The sequence below is a fragment of the Anolis carolinensis genome, chromosome 1, assembly GCF_035594765.1.
Source record: "Anolis carolinensis isolate JA03-04 chromosome 1, rAnoCar3.1.pri, whole genome shotgun sequence".
NCBI lineage: Eukaryota > Metazoa > Chordata > Lepidosauria > Squamata > Dactyloidae > Anolis > Anolis carolinensis.
Genome location: NC_085841.1, coordinates 347888594 through 347908025, shown reverse-complemented (window position 1 = coordinate 347908025; position 19432 = coordinate 347888594). Strand labels below are relative to the sequence as shown.

General features: G+C 41.4%; 1 protein-coding gene across 10 annotated transcripts in view; it reads left to right on the top strand.

Annotated features, from left to right (window-relative positions):
• Positions 1-19432, top strand: part of begain (brain enriched guanylate kinase associated) — a 267699-nt gene that overhangs the window by 70027 nt on the left and 178240 nt on the right. For 3 of the 10 annotated variants that reach the window (XM_008116925.3, XM_008116924.3, XM_008116921.3), the window contains exons 1-2: positions 2864-3088; positions 4256-4284. In XM_008116925.3, coding sequence (XP_008115132.2) covers positions 2921-3088; positions 4256-4284 — 197 coding nt within the window. In that variant the 5' untranslated portion in view covers positions 2864-2920. Of the gene's footprint in view, positions 1-2863; positions 3089-3212; positions 3681-3738; positions 4285-19432 lie in introns of those variants that run through there. The other 7 variants (XM_008116922.3, XM_008116927.3, XM_008116923.3 and 4 more) reach the window with 6 other exon arrangements.

The following is a 19432-nucleotide window of genomic DNA, read 5'->3' as shown; positions in this document are numbered from 1 at the left end:
ACAATGGACATGAGGAATGACTCTGCACATAATGAGAAGATCATAAGAGAATGGACCATGGGAAAACAGGATTGATATAGGAGGACTGGGGGATTTGTTCTCGATTAAAGAAACAAAATGATGTCCCATAGATCTACATAATTCTGTTTTGACAGTCTTTCTCACTATCTCTTTTATACCTAAGCATCAGATGTCACAGAACCAGGTATCTGTGAAACAGAAAGACATTTAAAAATGGGCTCTGATAAGCTTTGTGGTCTCAGAGTGGGCAGATGGTGGAAGGAAGCCTGTGGGGTCACAGAAATGCCATGGAAGCTTAGTCTTCTAAATTGGGAAGAGGTTATGAGATGATTTAGATTATTTAAGGGCAAATAAGACAAACAGACCCCACTCTCAAACCAATGTAGAAGAAAGGTATGAGACATCATTAAACTAAGACCTCATATAATGGTAAGAACAGTGTTTTGTTGAGAAGGAAATGAAGCAGCAAGAAGAAATGCTGTTGAGATCCTGCAGCAGAGTAAATCGAGGACTGAAGACTTCTGTGAACACCATTCCTGTTGGGGATTTATTCTTTCATTCATTTAATGCTTTTGGAGATGAATGGCTCTTTGAAGGGCTTCAAAAATATCACCCTAGTAGCTTTCACAATGCTCCCAGATTCAGAGTGGGTATCACTTTAGCAGCACTCAAGTAAAATGGAGGGCAGATATTACCCCAGTACAGGCATGGGCAAACTTCAGCCCTCCAGGTGTTTTGGACACAATTCCTCCCACAATTCCTAACAGCCGCTAGTTCAGGCATAGGCAACAGCCTACCGGCTGTTAGAAATTGTGGCTGGGGGGTGGGGGAGGGTTAGGGGTTCAACACCCCCCTGAAGTTTTTCAGATTTTTTTTTAAATCCCCATGAGTGTCCATCTGTCTTGAGTGTGCACTGAAGTCTATCAATGGAGCCTGATTTCTAAATTATTTTGCGTTATGGAACTACTATTCATGATTCGCTTTAAAAAAGTTTCACCCCTTCCCCAATTTTTTTTTTTTTTTGGCTATGGTCCTGATCCAGGTGATCTTCTTTGAACTGGATTATATGTTCAGTGGCTTTTCAGAGTTTGAGAAGCACTGGACTGTAGAAGGCAGGTAACTGGACTCAGGGCTGTAGCCAAGGGTGGGGGTTAGGATTTCAACCTCCCCCCCCCCCCAAATTTCAGTTTGTTTTTTAAAAAAACCTGGTTTACTCATGAATTTTAACTGGTTAAGCAAATTCCCATGAGTGTCCACTGAAGTTTATTGATGGAGCCTGATTTAAAAAAGTTTCACCCCTTCCCCAATTATTTTTTTTTTTTGGCTATGGTCCTGATCCAGGTGATCTTCTTTGAACTGGATTATATGTTCAGTGGCTTTTCAGAGTTTGAGAAGCACTGGACTGTAGAAGGCAGGTAACTGGACTCAGGGCTGTAGCCAAGGGTGGGGGTTAGGATTTCAACCTCCCCCCCCCCCCAAATTTCAGTTTGTTTTTTTAAAAAAAACCTGGTTTACTCATGAATTTTAACTGGTTAAGCAAATCCCCGTGAGTGTCCACTGAAGTTTATTGATGGAGCCTGATTTCTAAATTATTTTGCGTTCTGGAACTACTATTCATGATTCGCTTTAAAAAAGTTTCAGCCATTCCCCAATTTTTTTTCTGGCTATGTCCCTGATCCAGGTGATCTTCTTTGAACTGGATTATATGTTCAGTGACTCTTCAGAGTTTGGGAAGCACTGGACTGTAGAAGGCAGGTAGCTGGACTCAGGGCTGTAGCCAACCCTGGTTTACTCATGAATTTTAACTGGTTAACCAAATCCCCATGAGTGCCCACTGAAGTTTATTGATGGTAACTGATTTCTAAATTATTTTGTGTTATGGAACTACTCTTCATGGTCCGTTAAAAAAAAGTTTCAAACCCCCCCCCCCACCCCACCCCAACCAAAAAAAAAAAACCAATTGTGGCTATGGCCCTGATCCAAGTGATCTTCTTTGAACTGGATTATATGTTCAGTGGCTCTTCAGAAGCAGGGGTCCTCAAACTTTTCAAGTGGAGGGCCGGTTCACGGTCCCTCCGCCCAGCCCCCCCCCCCCCGAAATTTTTCAGGTTAAAAAAAACCTGATTTACTCATGAATTCTAACTGGTTAACCAAATCCCCATGTTAAGTCTATGAGATCCCCCATAGAGTCCCTCCAGAACTGCAAGTAAGTACTATCTCAAGCAAATACTGACAGGCCTGTAGCCCGGGGGGGGGGGGGTTAGGGGTTCAAACCCCCCTCCCCGAAATTTTCAAACCACCCCCCAAAATTTTTCTGGCTACGGCCCTGCCTCCGTCTGTTGGGGGGGGGGGGCGGACTATGATGAAATACTCCAAAATTAGGATTTTTGTAGTTGTGTGCCTTCAAGTAGTTTCAGATTTAAGTCACCCCTAAGTCTAAAGTTTAGAACAGGGGCCAGGTAAGTGACCAGGAGCTTCAGAGTTTGGACTGTAGAAGGCAGGTAGTGGGACTCCACTGTTCAGCTGGCAGGGCTCAGCCCTGACAGTTGTCCTTCCGCAGAGTTCCTTGGCCCAATAATGCTGATGCACCCTCCCCCCCCCCCCCCAAAAAAAGCTACACCTCCCAAGACCCCGTAGGCCTGATCCGCGGTAGTTCAAGTGATGCCAAAGTGCGCTAATTGGACGGTGTGGACACCCAGTCCCCCCATCTCTCCCCCCCCCCCCCGGATCCAGCTGGGCTCGGCGGGCTAGCGGCGGGGAGCGCAAGGGGTTAAGAGCGGGGCGTCCTGCCTTCGCCGCCGCCGCCGCGGTGCCTTCTTCGCGCGAGGAGAGCGGAGAGCGCGCCGGGCCGGGCCGGGCTGCTTGGGTCTGGGGTCTGTGTGGGGCATGGGCGGGCAGCATGAAGCCCAAGGGCGGCGTGTGGCTCCAGGTGCTGACGGGCCCCGCGCCCCCGCCGCCCCCTCCCCCGGGGGCCAGAAGCCGGAGCCACCCGCCTGCTCGGGTTAAGCGGGGCTTCTTGGTGGCCATGTCGGTGGGCTGCAAGCAGGAGAGTAAAAAAAAGAAGAAGGTGTGTGTGTGTGTCGCTTCGAGGTGGAGAGAGGCGCCGTGTGACTCCCTATCTATCTCTCTATCTCTCTATTCTATGATAAGTGTGTCAAGAGGGGTTCGCTCCAGAGGGGCTCCTCAAACTTTACCCCCCTTAGTATAGCTATGGCGACCCAGGCTCAAAGGGCGGCTCTGAGGAGAAGGAGCTCTCGCGCCGCAAGCCGGCCCTGAATGCGAATTGAGCATGGCGGAGGGGGGGAGGCGAGGTGGAGGGAAGAGCAGAGCCCAATCCAAATGGGAAAGGCGCCCGGGCAGCCGCGGAGGGGGGAGGCAACGAGAATTAACAGCCCCCGGCCAAGAGCGGAGGGAGGGGGCTTGGAAAGAGGAGAATGGGTGGGAAGAGCCGGCTGCGTTCCCATGGCTAAGGGCTGTTCCTCCCTCCCTGCCTCCCTCCCTGCGGTGGAGTTATTATTTGAGAGGGGGGAGAGAGAGAGAGAGAGAGAGAGAGGAGAAATGTGCTTTTTGCAAAAAGGAAAAAAAAACCTTTGACTATTTAATTATTTATTCGGAAGCCGAGCGTTGGAGGCTTTGCTCAGCAGAGATAGATGGCTAGAGTAGATACAGATAGATAGATAGATAGATAGATAGATAGATAGATAGATAGATAGATAGATAGATAGAGATAGATAGAGATAGATAGATAGATAGATAGATCCCCTTAGCTGTGGCTCTCCTTCTGTCTTCCTTCTTCTCCTCCTCCTGCTTCCTCCAACTTTCTCTCCTCTTCCACTGTAACCTGTTACAGTCTCCTTTCTTACCTCTATGCCATTTCTATTGCTGCCCATATATGTGCCTCCTGGGCATTGCTTCTCCTTTCTTTTTGCCCCCCCCTTCCTGCTGGAGTTGAAACCTGTCAATGTGCTTCTGGGGTTTCCCCCCCTTCCTTCCTTCTTTCCTTCCCTTTCCCTCCCCTCCTTCTCGCCTTTCTTCTGCTCATGCAGATGTTTGCACCGCTGGCTGCGCCTTTATAGAAAGAGAGAGAGAGAGAATAAGCGGGGTTGCCTAACCAGCCGGCCACCAAGTCCCTCAACCAACCAGCCAGCCTTTGGATCTATAGCCTGAACTATGCATACATCTGCCCGCTGATCTGCTTTTCCATTCACTTGCTTCCTTGTTTGATTTCTTGCAGGCCTCTGCGGCAGAGATGGAGAAAATAAGGTAAGTCGTTTGGGTCTCTCTCTATATTTTTTCTTTCATAGTTGGTTCTTCTACTAGTCTGTATATCTTATCATTTTAGGAGACATGCCATTGCCGGCTGCATGTAACATTACAGGAAAGGGAGAGCCCCTCTCTGTAAATCAGCATGGGCTTTGGATCAGGCATGGGCAAACTTCAGTCTTCCAGGTGTTTTGGACTTCCACTCCCACCATTCCTAACAGCCTCAGGCCCTTTCCTTTCCGCTTAAGCGGCTGAGGGGGAAAAGGAAAGGGCCTCAGGCTGTTAGGAATGGTGGGAGTTGAAGTCCAAAACACCCGGAGGATTGAAGTTTGCCCATGCCTGGTTTGGATAGTTGGCTGTCATAGTGGATTGCCTGTTTTAGAAATGCCAATGGTCTGGTTATAAAGAGAGATGCAGAGTGTGGTCATAACTGAAGGTTTGTGGCAAAAAAACATGTCCATTCAGACAATTCCCTCTCTCTTTCTCTCCTTCCATTCAGGGATGCTAGGGCTACCTTGCTGAACAAATGCAGTAGCCATCGCGTGCAGATTTATTTGCTTTTCCTGTGGGAAGAAACAAGCCAGATCAATGATTCCCAAGCAGGGCAAGGGGAGAAAAAGCTTTACTGTTGCTGCTTTGAATTTTTTTTTAAAAAAACCACAGAATGTATTAAAGCATTTAATCGCCTTTGCTTGTTTCAGTCTAAATGTTGTAGCCCTTGTATTTCGCATTTCTAGAGTAGCCGGGGATTTTCCTTGACGTTTTCCTTCCATTATTATTTTCAATGTTGTTTCCCTTTTCCTCAAAATGTTGTTACCCTGTAGAAGTTTCTTCTTCCCGTGGCACCTGGCTTTAAAGTCAAAGGGGAGAGAGCATTGCAAAGTGTACAAGTTTTTCCCAGCTTATGTCTTGAGTGTGCAGTCTGCTGTGGAGGTTTTGCTTCTTGTGTGTCTTACAAAGACTAATTTGTTTCAGAACGAGGCCATTGATCCCGCTTGAACCAAAAGCTAACTTGTTTGTGTAGATGCAGATACACACATGTCATTATTAGGTGCAATTCTGTCCACATTTCCTTAAGGGAAAGCCCCATTTGGGACTTGCTTGTGAGTAAGCACACATAAGATTGTCCTGAGCCTGATCCATAATTTGAAATCACCAGAGGTGAGGTATGTTTTCATCTTTCGGGTTAAGTTCATTTTCTTCCATTTTTAGTGATCTGTTAATATGCAGTTAGTCCAGCTTTCAGATACCTAGATGTCAAAGGGTTTTCCACAACATGGTTAATTTGTGTCAAGAAAGTTGCAAAACTCTATTGGAAAGACAGGCAAGTCCAGATGAAGAAGAAGAGGAGAATGTTCAACATTTGAAGACATCTGGATGGATTATTTTCACTGTAACTGTAATAAAAAGGATAGGCAGAAAATAGGAGTGTTGATGACAGCCACTACTGTACTGGTAAATTTGTTTGATGTGTTGTTCATTACCATTTGGCCTCTCAAGGACAACAGGGAATGTCTTGGGAGGGTATTATGGTTCCTTGCATGTCGAGCACATGATTGATTCATAAATGTTTACTACATCTACTCAAGGAATTCTGGGTGTGCTACATAGAAATAAGAGATTTCAAAGATAGGAAGATTTCTGGTATAGTGATTTTAGCATTAGACTTGGATTCTTGAAGACCAGGGTTCAAATCGTTACTGAGCCCTGGAGAAATCCACAATTTCTCCAACTCAGAGAAAGGCAATGTCAAACTCCCTCTAAACAAATGTTGCCTAGAAACCCCCACCTTAGGATCACCATAAGTCAGAAATGACTTAAACGCACAAAGAAGAACAACAATCTGAAATGAGGAATAGATGGGGACAGTAGTTCACAGGAAAGGAAGTGGCAGAATGGATTGGAGTGAATGGCCCTTGTGGTCTCTTCCAACTCCAGGATTCTGTGATTGATCAATAGCACAAGTATACTCAAGCCATCATTACAGAGCTAGAAACTCAATTAGATTCATTGCAAATGTTCTCTCTTATAGCACATTTTTTTAAAAGTTTACATTATTCAGGCCCAGACTGGCACCCACCAGATCTGTTGGGCTACAACTTTCATTACTTGCATTCAGCATGTGATGGTTCATACTTTAGTACATCTGGAATGTGCCAGTTTGGATAAAATTCCTGCCAGAACATAAAATACAAGAAAACCTGATGTTCAATGGGAGCAATGTCTCTCCATCTCGCTGATAATATATACTTGGTTGCTATACTACTGCTAGTAACAATACTCCATGTTTATAGATATGAACATAAATGGTCTTTAGAGCGGGTTGTATAGTTTTTGTATCCCCTGAGCTTAAAAAATTCCCCAGTCAGCATGGCTTTTGGGATTTCTACTCCAAAACAAGTAATTTTGCCAAACTGTCTGCCTCATAGGCTTCAGAACCTTAATTATTCCTCAAGAAATGCTGTATGCTCTGGTCAAAAAATTATTGTTTGTGTTTTGTGCCTTCAAATAATTTTTCAACTTAAGATCATCTAGAGGTATTCATAATGTCACAATGAAACCACTATATCATACTGACTGGTAATTATGGTAAATCCTTTCCTTCTTCTTGCCAATCAACTGTTTGTACAATTTAAAAAATTGTAACATGAAGGAGTGTAACCCTGGGGCTGCATATCCCTTCCAATGACTTTTATGGCACTTGTTTCCTTCACATTGCCTTTGGTCAATTCAGAGGATGAATTTCCTCTTCTAGAAGCCTCCAGGAGCAACAATTTCCCCTTTAAATTCACTGCAGATTTCCCTTGCATTGTTGAACTTTTAAAAAATAGCTTCAACTAGTTTAGTTTTTTTATAACGTCTGGTCATATTTACAGCTTCTGGGGGGTCTTCATGACAGAAAAGCGGCTTCCAGCCCCACCACAGTTGGCCATCCTTGTTTTACACAAATAGGTCCATATTGTACATATATTACTAGGTGTGTGTGCTACAGATGCATGCCTGCTTCATTCAGAAAAGTGTTGATAATACTGCTGTCATCACTATGAGGTATGGATAGTACATTAAACTCACATAGAACTCCTCATACAGTTTCATCTTAAGTATATCCAAGAGCTGAGCTTTGAAGCCTTGTTAACAATCTTCTGTCCCAGCCATAATAGAATATATGCCTTCTTTCTGGATATACCAGCTTTCTCCTTCTTATTTCAACACCCTGGCTTTCAAAACATTTTGGCATAATTCACTTCAAGCTCCTCTGCCCTATCGCTCTACAATCAAGGGAACATAGACACAGGCAAATCCTAAGAATATCTGGGATGGACCACGGGTCTATTCAGTGCAATGGTCACCAACAGGATCTAAGTGCAACCACTCCCTCCTAGTAATGTTCTCCAGTCAGTGGTATTCAGTGGTATGTGGCTTTGGATACGGGAAGGTATCCTTTCCCCTGAATCTGTTGCTTTAGCAATGCATGCCTACCTACCTAGTGTAGTAAGCTCTCATCTTCAGTGGATTTGATGATGATGAAAACACATTGGTGCTGCTTTATTATTTAAGGGCATTTGTCACACCTCACACACAACACTGTCTTCTGGATAGCACCAAAGAAAGACAAAAGAAATTTGACTGTGGTCCTTAAAACAAAACTAGTGTTCCCTTCAACAGGTGGTTTCTGATTCTTCTTCCTCATGTGTATGCCTCTGGAAGTATTAATTTTCTAGCATTTATAAAGCTTGTGGTAGATGACTCTGAATAAAAACCTGTTTTCCAGGTGGTGTTTTAGTGGTGCCAGAGGCAATCTGGCCTTTGTGGTGAGCAGGAAATATGTCATCTGGCACCTCTTTTCACTTGAAATTACCTGCTATTGTGACAATGATGTTTATGTAAGTGTTATTTTCTCAGCCATATACTGTTATGACCGATACCTACTGTAAATCACATACAGTAGACTTTGAGTTAACTGGCATCCATGGGAATTGGTAGATGCTGGATCAATGTAGTTTCTGGCTGCTTGAGAGTTATCATACCATACCGAAAACTCTGTATTTACTTGATATTAATATTGAAATACAGTAAGTAAAAAATTAAGACAAACTTAATGTAACGTTTCTGCTAAATAATTTTATTTTGATGTTTATTTCCAGTACTGTTTCTTTGGGTTGTTTTTTTTCTGGTTGCTTGAAAAATCTGGTTGATTAAGTTTCAGATAGCTGAGAATCTACTGTATTTTGATGTGGCTTAGTCCTGAATAAACAGTTGAGATCCATTAACTTTATATAAAACCTGCTTCTGGTGAACATAAAAACTGCTAGAACAGGTTTGCTAATATAAAGTGATGCCTTTGCCTGCCTTTTTGGACTCTATTTGTGGGCATGGCATTGAGGATTGTTTTGATTAGTATTTTCACTACAAAATTGATCACTATATTGTAGGCAGCTGTGTATCAAATGACAGAGTTTCAGCACTACCTTCTCCCTTGAAGCTGGTTAAAAACATAAGCCTAGTAGTAATAGAATTGTTGCAGTGTGTTTGTTGCAATGGTCCAGAAAGATCGTTTGTGATGGCCCAAAATTGTTTTCCCACTTTTATAATCACTTGTCCAGCCCAGAATCTAATCACCCCAAACCGACCGATATGTATTTTTGGTCAGCTCAGGGAAGGTCGCTGGAAAGCAGGTTTGGCTTTGAAATGAAAGTATGGAGAGAACCAGGTCTTTCTTTACTAATAATGGACATAAGCTACAATGTCATTTCCAGGTGGGCTTTTAGAGGGGAATTCCTTTGACATAACAATATTTTAGGTGGCAATGTTAGAGTGCTGCTTCCTCTGTAGAAAATCAGATTGAAGAATTGAACTCCCACATTGCTGGTCATGGGATTCTGGTGCCCGTACTCCAGAAAAGTGTAATTTCTATGCTCTGTATGAACCATAAGTCAGACTTACATTAAGGCAGCATTTTGCAAAACTGAGGACATATAGCACATCTAAAAAGGCTTAATGAACTCATTAGTGCAGCCATAGTGAATCTTTTGCAGTTTGAGCCCTGAGATTTGCTCCAGCAGTTTTAGTGGGATAGAAATTGCCTTTCACAACATCTAGATTCACTCTACCTTTTCTCCTATCCCCTCCCCTTTCTGATATCAATCTTGTTCCGCTGCATGATTTCCCCTGGGTCCTGCTATTTCTTTTTGCTTTCTAGATTCGTTACACAAGTGATGCCAGCAACCGTGCATTTCCTGGGATGATTTCACAGTGTTGCCTCGCTATTTGGATTGGGTAGTAAGATGACATCACTGTGAAAAACTGAAGGCAAGTGAGAGAATGAAGTAATGTGCAAAAATATATAACTTTCATACAGAGAGATCACTTGAAAAGAAAGCAGTGTTTTGAAGGAGGAAACATGAAAAACATGAAAAACAAAGCCCTAGGTGACTTAGATTGACTAGGATAGGCAAATGTCTATAGGATTTAGTCTGTTTCATTTGAGCTGAGCTCTACTGAAACATGGGGATTTATTGTTGGCATTTATGACAGCAGGAATAATTGACAGAAGGATGAATCCCTGTATTGGAATTTAGATATTTAGCCCAGGCTTTCCCAAACTGAAGTTGTCTTGATCTGTGTGATTGAAATTCTTACCATCAGGGCAATACCTGGGGATTATGACAGTTGTAATCCAACGTATTTGAGAGTGTCAGACTTCCTTAGCACAGGTTCAGTACATCAAACTTTCACAATCAAAAGTAGCTTTGCCATATGAAATTCTGTATGATTGGAAATCTCTACTGAATGGGGACTAAAGAGCCGAGTTGGTGTTTATATATACACTGGCTTTGGCAAAGCCTCATCCAAGCAAAAGCTTGAACTGATTTGTGTCAAGTGCTGAGCATTTGCTTGTTCCATACTACCTCTCAAATATTCATTTTATTTGTAATGATTTCTAGAAAGAAAGAGTTCTATTTTTAATCTGCTGATTATCCTACAAGACTCAAGGAACTGACTGCTGAGCATAGGGATCACAAACTCTAGCTGTATCAAATCCTGTTGAATTTCAGTTCTGCCTCAGTTTAAGACTGCTAACTTCTTGAAGAAGGAACTGGGCTTTTGCTTATTATTTCAGAGTATAAAGTACTTTGTATTTTGCAATAGAATAGTGTGACTTAAACAAGATTTGGCATAAGACTTGATGAGAGGCAGATGGCATAGTGCAGACTTGGTTTGCAGGGTTGAAACTTGCATACTTCATGAATGGCATCATTTTCTAGCACCTACATTCCTCCTTGTTCCCCTTAAGCTTAGTGGTTTGTGCATAGGGGGGGTTGGATTTTCCCAGTAACAATATATTACTGTGAACTGTATTCTTAATGTAATGTGAAGTATTTGGGGTGACTTGGGGTGAATAAGTCACCCCAAGAAATTTACAAAAGACCCATGCCTGCTTGAAATGTGAACGGCTAGAACAGATTTGTTCATATGGATCAATACAGCTAGCCACATTTGAATTTTGCTCAAGGGCATGGCTATGAGGACTGTTTGAATGAGTTCTCACACTTCACAATTTTCCACTAGACTACTGGGCAAATTACCCATCTGTCGCTCAGCTATCCCCATTGCTCCATGGATGTCTGTTCCTCCAATTATTAATGCTTTCTGTTGCCATTTTTCATTGCATCTGTCTTTTAGTCTCTAGCTTTATTGTTTTATGCATTAACCGAGACCAGTGCAAGGCTGTGGTACCTTTTAACCTTGATCTTTTAGACTATATTTCTCACAATCCTTTATCATGCTGGGAGGAGCCTCTAGTAGATTGTTCTAAAGATCTGGAAGGCCAAGATTCCCCAACATGTTTTGAACGAGGGAGAAACTCAGACCGGCTTCAGTCAAATGTGGATGGCAGAGAAAAATAATGTGCAAAACGCATGCCATTCTTCCACCACATTGGTTATGGTGGATCACTACTGCCAAGCTGAATGAGGGTATACATCAAGGGTGCTGATCCAGTTGACTCAGTGAAGTTGAGAACTATTCAATTGAAAGTTTAAGAGATTATTTTATTTGTACTGCAACTGCAAAATGCTCTGCTGGCTATGAATTCTGGGATCTGCAGTCAAAACTTGGCTTTTCCAAGTTAGGAGTAGACTTAGCTCAAAATATTTTGTTGCCCATAGCAGAATACCAAATTTCTGTTTTCTCCACCTATCAAGGTGCATTACTTTCTCACCATGTAAGGCACCTAACTGTTACTGTCCCTTCTTCCTGGCAGTAACGTTAAAATAATAAATCGAATACTGAAATTTCTGCTTTTTTCAGAACACCCAAGATCATCTGCCTGATGCATTGCTTGACTATAAAGATATTGAGGCTGAAGCACGTTTTGTTTTTCTCCAAGGAGCTCAGGGTGAAATGTGCTTGCAAAGATCCAATTATGTAGTTCTGCAGGAGGAAAGACTTTTGTCAATGGAGGGGTCATTTCCTTCTCTGCCTGTGGCTCCCTCTCTGCCTTCAAAATTGGCTTCGAAGGTTGGAAAATGTTCATAAGCAGCTTTTAAGGTGATGCAGGGGGCTACAATAGGATGAAAGATCCCAATGCCATTGCAGTCATTTACTACAATGACATCACATTGCGCTCACAGATGCCTTTTTATCGTGGCAAATCTAAGAGAAGACATGGATGGCATGGGTGACTAGAGCCAATAGATTTTGTTTTTACTGGAAAAGGATATCATTCTGAACCTAGACCTCCCTGTGATATCTCTTGAACTTCGTGCTCCACACGAGAGAATGAGAGCTTGAGGAAAACTACTTTTTTGGACTGTAGTTACCCAAATCAACCAAACTATGGCCATGCATAAATAGGAGTATGGTGTTTAGATCCAGGGAAGTCATGCTACCCCTTTATTCTGCCTTGGTCAGACCACACATGGAACACTGTGTCCAGTTCTGGGCACTGCAGTTTAAGGGAGATGTTGATAAGCTGGAAGGTGTCCAGAGGAGGGCAACTAAAATAATCAGGGGTCTGGAGAACAAGCCCTATGAGGAGTGGATTAAAGAGCTGGGCATGTTTAGCCTGCAAAAGAGAAGGCTGAGAGGAGACATGATAGCCATGTACAAATACGTGAAGGGAAGTCATAGGGAGGAGGGAGCAAGCTTGTTTTCTGCTGCCCTGCAGACTAGGAAGTGGAACAATGGCTTCAAACTACAGGAAAGGAGATTTCACTTGAACATTAGGAAGAACTTCCTCACATTGAGAGCTGTTTGGCAGTGGAACTCTCTCCCCCGGGCCGTGGTGGAGGCTCCTTCTTTGGAGGCTTTTAAGCAGAGGCTGGATGGCCATCTGTTGGGGGTGCTTTGAATGAGATTTTCCTGCTTCTTGCAGAGGGTTGGACTGGATGGCCCATAAGGTTTCTTCCAACTCTATCATTCTATGATTCTATGCTAACAAGGGATTTCTGGGAATTATAATCCTAAAATGTAACTTTTCCAAGCTCTGCTAAGAATGAGCTATTCTGCTACTATATTTCTTCAGTTGTAAGGCACCAGCAGTTCTAAGATGCCGCACACTAATTTCAGCACGATCAATAGAAAAGTATGTATGTATGTATGTATGTACAGTATGTATTTATGTATATGCATATATATCATCTGCAATTCTAAGACAAACCCCATTTTTAGAGAATATATGAGGGAAAGTGTGTCTTAGAATCAAATAAATATGGTAATTTCATTTATTGGCATATTCAGTTTCCTCAAGCTTTTTCTATTACTGTAAATTTATAAAGATTCACTTTGGATGGTTCACTTCAAAAATGAACCAAATTAAATACCTGCACTGGGCAACTTCAGTATGACTTTTCTCTGTATTGGCATGTCTGTTTTGTCACTTTTAAAGATGAAATAATTAGGGGAACATCCCTGATTAAGCATCACAAAAATAGTTCATTGCACAAGGATTCAAATTCAGACTTCTGAAAGCTAAACAGGCAAAGTTCTTTATTCAGATAATCCATTAAAAATCCCAGGTTCTTTCCTTCAAATGTATAGTTTTCTGAATTTTTGAAAGCTTTTACCAAGAAGGAACCTAACAAAATTATCACCACCTCTACCGTACACATGCCTTATTTAATAATTCAAAATTCTGGCATTTGAGTTTTGGAAGACATGAGCTATTCAATATATAGTGTATATACATATGGCCAAATATAGCCGTATGAAATGAACAGTAACGCTGGCTTAAGCTAGGTCCAACCCAAGGATTTTATTTTATTATTAAACTGATGCACAGTCGGCCCTTTATATCCATGGATTATGTTTCCAAGGATTCAACCAATAATGGCTTGAAAAGATGTTTTGAAAATTCCAAAAAGCAAACCTTTATTTTATCATTTTATATAAGGAACACCATTTTACTATCCCGTTGTATTTAAGGGACTTGGGTTTCCACTGATTTTGGTATTCATGGATAGTCCTAGAACCAAACCCCAGCAGATACCAAGGTCCCATTGTAGTAATATACTGTTGGATCCTACTTTATGTTTACTTACCCCACACCCTTATTGGCTTGTGTGTCACAACCTCACCACAAAAAAGAAAGGTATCCAAGACCACATTTATATCTCCCTTCCTTTGAGAAATTCATAATGGTAATTCATAACCTTTCACCAATCCTTACAATTATCCTATAAAATAGATTAAGCTGGGACGTAACGGTTTAAGCTGACTGAAAGAACATCATGGCTAGGTGTCGATTTAAACATGTCTCTCAAAATCCTAGTGCTTCACATGTGGTGTCTGGCATAAAACGCCTGTAATCTAGCTGTCCATTTTGTTTTATTGCCCATATAACTTCTTTAAAGCAAGGTGAACTGTGGTACCCACAGCATTGGATTGGGCACTTGTAAACAATTGTTTTGACAACCTTTTTCATCACACCATTCCTGAGTAACACCACGGCTTCAAGAACCCTATCAGCCAGAAAATATGCCAAAATATTTAGGGATCCTTTGCATTTCATAGATTTCTGATGTCAGACCATCTTAACTAGCCAATTACCCATTCAAGAAGGGACTGCTATGACTAAGCCGGACTTCATAAGGAAGTGATTTCTGCATCCCTCAAAAAACAATACAGTATTGCCCATGTGCTCTACTGCATAAGCTCCAGGTCTAAGGTATTCCTTGCCATCTGTGCAAGCTAGAGATATACTGAAACAGCCTTATAGTTGTCATAGTAGCCATGAAGTCTTGAGTTGGGCCCAGTGTATTTTAATATATATTTTGAAGAAATACATCTTAATATGTGTATTTTGTATAATGCTTTTAGATGATAGTGTGTTTTTAGCAATGCTGTAACAAGCCACAAAGGAGAGGTGGGTAAGAAATAAAATAATATTATTATCATTACTATTATCATGACAACCTCAGCATGAATGTTAGCACCACCTCCAAGACAACCTACTCCAGTTCAGGCAAGGAGGTTGCTGGCAGCAGGGTTGGTATACATCAGTAGTATCCCTATTCCATCTTTTTAACCTAGGCACAAAACACAAAGCTTCAAAATCAGTGGTAGGGTAGATGGTTGCTATGAGAAATAGAATCCTTTGTTCCTATTTAGTACTGCACCAAGTACTTGGGCAGATAGAACTGGAACAGGTCCATTCTACTAAGTTTGTCCACTAGCTCTTTGATAATCCTTTTAATCTACAATGAAGTCATGAATGATTCTTGTTTTCTTTTTAACTCATCTGGGATTCAGCGCCAACAGACCAAAAGGTATGCTATGAAAAGACAACCTAGGTCTTGAGGAATGAGAAACAACTAAAACATGGGCATAGATTCCAAATATCTGTCGCACCTCAGGTTAGCTTCACCTTGCTAAATACACCAGTCTGCACACAGAATGTAGTCTTTTTAGGTTATTAGAAAATATAAAAGGGAAAAGTTCTTAAAAGGCAAAAATACAGTTCCAAATAATTAGTTGCAAAATAGTTCCAAGAGATTATTGCAAAATAAAGCCATCCAAAACAATGCAGGAAATCACCAGAGCATATAAAGTCACATAACATGAATAACAAGACAAACAGCAAAGTCCCAAGACACAAACGGCAAGGTAATCCAAAAGAACTAGAGATCTTGAAACTTGGTTGGCAGAAGTTGCTTTGACAAAGATCTGCCTCCAAACCCCTGGCTTTAACAACAAAGCATGAAAGAGTTTCTCTGACTTCTGAACTCTCGCTTATTAGCTCTTCTTGCACTTCATCTAACCCGGAATTCCAAACAGTCAGCACGATCCAAAGCTCCGATCTCATCATTACTATCAAGGTCAAACAGCTTGTTAGTGCAAGCAGTTTGCTTAGTGGTATCCGTCTGAGAACCAACCTGTTCTGAGTCTAAATCTTGCACCTGGTTATTTTCACTTTCATCAACAACATTTCTAGCTGTGGGAAAATGAAAATTCACACACTGCTCATCCTCAACAACAACAGAGTCATTTAGAACTGGATTCTGAATCTGAATCCCATAATCCTCATCAGAATGATCTTGAACCTGAATCCCAGAATCCTCAGCAACCTGAGGATCCAGCTGAGTCACAACAATATCCTATCTTTCCCCTACCTAGCATGACCAAACCCAGAAATATACCTCGTTCTACTCATGGCTACATCAAGAGGAGTACTGTGTTCCTTTCCTTTCCCCTTCCCCTGAGATCCAGCCAAGTACATGTCCCTGAAGGGGGGACACCAAAGCATTGACTCACTGCCAGTGACTGGCTGTACTTTGTATTTCCATACCAGCCAGGAAAATGAAGGCCTTGGAGTAGGAGGAACAAGCTGGTTCTGATCAAGCCTGCCTCCTTGTCTTACAGCAACTGACAGAGACCCAGTTCCAGTCCCAATAGAGATAGTTGGTTAGCACAAATGGGAGGGAAGCTTGCACTGACGTCTATGTGTCTATAATTAAGACAGTGAGATTCTACTTCCTCACCCAATCTATTCTAAGGTCATCTAAGTAGCACAGAATTAGAAAATCAAGAGGGTGAAGGATCTAGGTCAGAGTTACTGAATTCCCAAGTCAACACTCAGGAAAGTAGGAAATTAAGAAGTAGGAGGCAAGAATTTGGTCACCAAGATAAATAAAGGAAATATTAAAAAGCATTCTAGATACAATATGTAATTATTTGTCTTTAGAGACGAAAAGGTGTTATAATCAGGGAAGATTAATGAAGTCAAGATGTTTGGAGAATGCCTATCCGTGCTGGAATGAAAGTTTTTTTTCTGTCTGAAAGAGGAGAAAGACCTCAGCCATGTGGTCTGTGTCCATAGAAACAGTTGCTCAGGTATGCAAGATCGAAGTCAGGCCAGTAATCCCTGCTACCTGCTGTTTGCAGAAAACAGGGTTTTTATACCATTGACTCAGAACAGTAGAGTCAATAATTGTGCCTTTTAAAATAGACAAAGAATTGGATCATTGCATGAGAATAGGATTGATGGTACTTCTACAGCAGAGAGTGAATAGCACTTACGGGATTAGACATCCAATTTCCATACTTCCTAACAGATTATTTGAGTAGCTATGGAGTCTCTACAGTGCACACATATGTAGAAGATGAGCTGGCCCAAGCAGTTAAGCGCAAGATAAAAACCAAGACTCTAGCTGACATAGCAAAGTACATTTTAAAAAGATAAAGGCTAGATGTTATCCAAGACCAATCTGTTGATAGACTGGGGTGGGTAATTGCACAGAGGATTGGGGAAAACTTTTTTTACATTATGCTCCTCATGGGATATATTGAGACACTAGAAGAAATATTATCTCACTCCCTAGACACCACTTCAGTGAGTATTGTGTGAAAAAAAGTTTGGGGGTTGGTCAGAGGAGTGCAAAAGTCAAACCACCACATTTATCATTGATTTTATTGCTATTTAGGGAGAAAATGAATTTGGAGGCTGGTATGGGGATGTCAAATGTGAGATTTGTGAGTTACACCTGACTTGCTTGTTTATTCTTTCCCTGCCAGTACAGGTCATCTTCTCTATATCAGAATGGTAATTTTATTCTCTCTGTGTGTATATATTTCTTCAAGTCACATATCAAATTATGGTGACCTCGTGAATTTCATAAGTGTTTCTTAGACAAGGAATACCTAGAGGTGGTTTCACTAGTTCTTTCCTCTGAAATATAGACATCACACCTTATATTCATTAGCTATTTCCCATCCAAATACTAATCAGGGCTGAACTTGTTTAGTTTAGCTTAACAAGATCAAATGTGGTCTGGTTATTATACAAGTACAACATTATATACTGTGGGAGATATGTGTATTTCATGTGTGTGTATTCACTGTTTGGGGACGAAAATGTAATTTTAATGCAGACAAAGGACATGGTTAAACTTTTCTATACTTTTCCACCACTATAAGTCACTTATAGCCACTTATGCCCCCAGTGGCGCAGCAGATTAAAACCGCTGAGCTGCTGAACTTGCTGACCAAAAGGTCAGTGGTTCGAATCTGAGGAGTGGGATGAGCTCCCGCTGTAAACCCCAGCTTCTGTCAACCTAGCAGTTCGTAAATATGCAAATGTGAGTAGATCAATGGGTACTGCTCCAGCGGGAAGGTAACGGCACGCCATGCAGTCATGCCAGCCACATGACCTTGGAGGTGTCTATGGACAACGCCAGCTCTTCGGCTTAGAAATGGAGATGAGCACCAACCCCCAGAGTCAGACATGAGTGGACTTAACGTCAGGGGAAACCTTCTCCTTTACCTATAAGTGACTTTGTAATTTTCCACAATATTTCTTTTAGATTTCATTGTTCCTGAAAGAAATAGACAGATATCTGTGTTAGATCACACCACTAACCTGCATCACTAAGCATTTGTTTCTTTAAATTTCTGTAGTGTCTTAAAGCTTGAACAAGATACCAAACCTCATTTGCTACTAAGACTGATACAGTTTGCTGTTTAGCTCAAGTTTCAAGAAGCTACAGAAATGTTCTTTGGTGACCAGTTACCAACAGTGATGGGATCATCTGCAGGTCTGCAGTTTTATATGTTGCTGAGAAACATAAAATTTGGTGACATGCAAAAATGGAATAAGTTCTAGTCATGGCACATGGCCAGGTATGTAAGTTGGTTTGGCTTAAAAGATGTAGAGCTCCCTGGCTCATGTGTTGTCTTGCTTCTTCAGGAAGAAGCGACCAGAGATCCCAGTGCCTGAATTAGACCTATAGAACAGGAGTCCCTTTCCCCTTTCATTGTGGCCAACGAAGTACTTCTTGGAGGGCCACAAAGACCATCTTGACATTATTCCCCAACAGCTACTGTTTAGTTGCAAGCATCTGGCAATCCTGTAGACACCACAGAACCCATTTTGTAATATGTTTAGAAACAAGAATATTTTTATGATTCAAGTTAGTAGCATATTTGGAGATAAAAAAATTAACCTTACACTGAGAATATTGACCTCTTAAATAGTGTGTTCCCAAGAGTCCTTCATTTCATAAATCTATAAGTTATGAAAATACATATTGGATCTGAGAGTTGTATATGCCTTATGTGTACACCAGAATTATAGTTCTCTTCTTATGTATACTTGACATACTACAGATCTGTATACCATGCAGTTATTGGCATTTTGGAAAAGTAAGTATAGTAGGCCACACATGCTCATGTGGGTTTATGGGTGTAGGAACCTCCCAAAAGTGAAGAAAACATGAATTAAAAAGCCACTTTATTTAACTGAGAGAATACATCTCTAGGTCCTCAAATGTGACTTTATATTCAACTTCCATATTAATCAGATAATCAGTTATGTGAATAATCAAATACATAAAAGTTTAACTCACAAATGTGGTGCTCCAACTGCATCGTTTCACTAATTGGAAAAGAGAAAATATGTCATTGTTTTATCTCTGTTCTTCAAAGTTTCCAGTTTTACAGGGAGGGGAAAAACTCTAAATTAGTTCCCAAAGGGGGAAAATGTAATCCTAATTTTAAAAATCTCTCAACCTTTTCATTTTTAGACTTGTACCTGTTTGGAATGATGAAATGGTGTTGGCAGGAGTTAGAGAGAAAGCTGACTGCCAGGGTTCAGCACCTTGGACACATTCCCCGTGGAACATCTCAGGGCAAGAAACATTCAGAATAATAC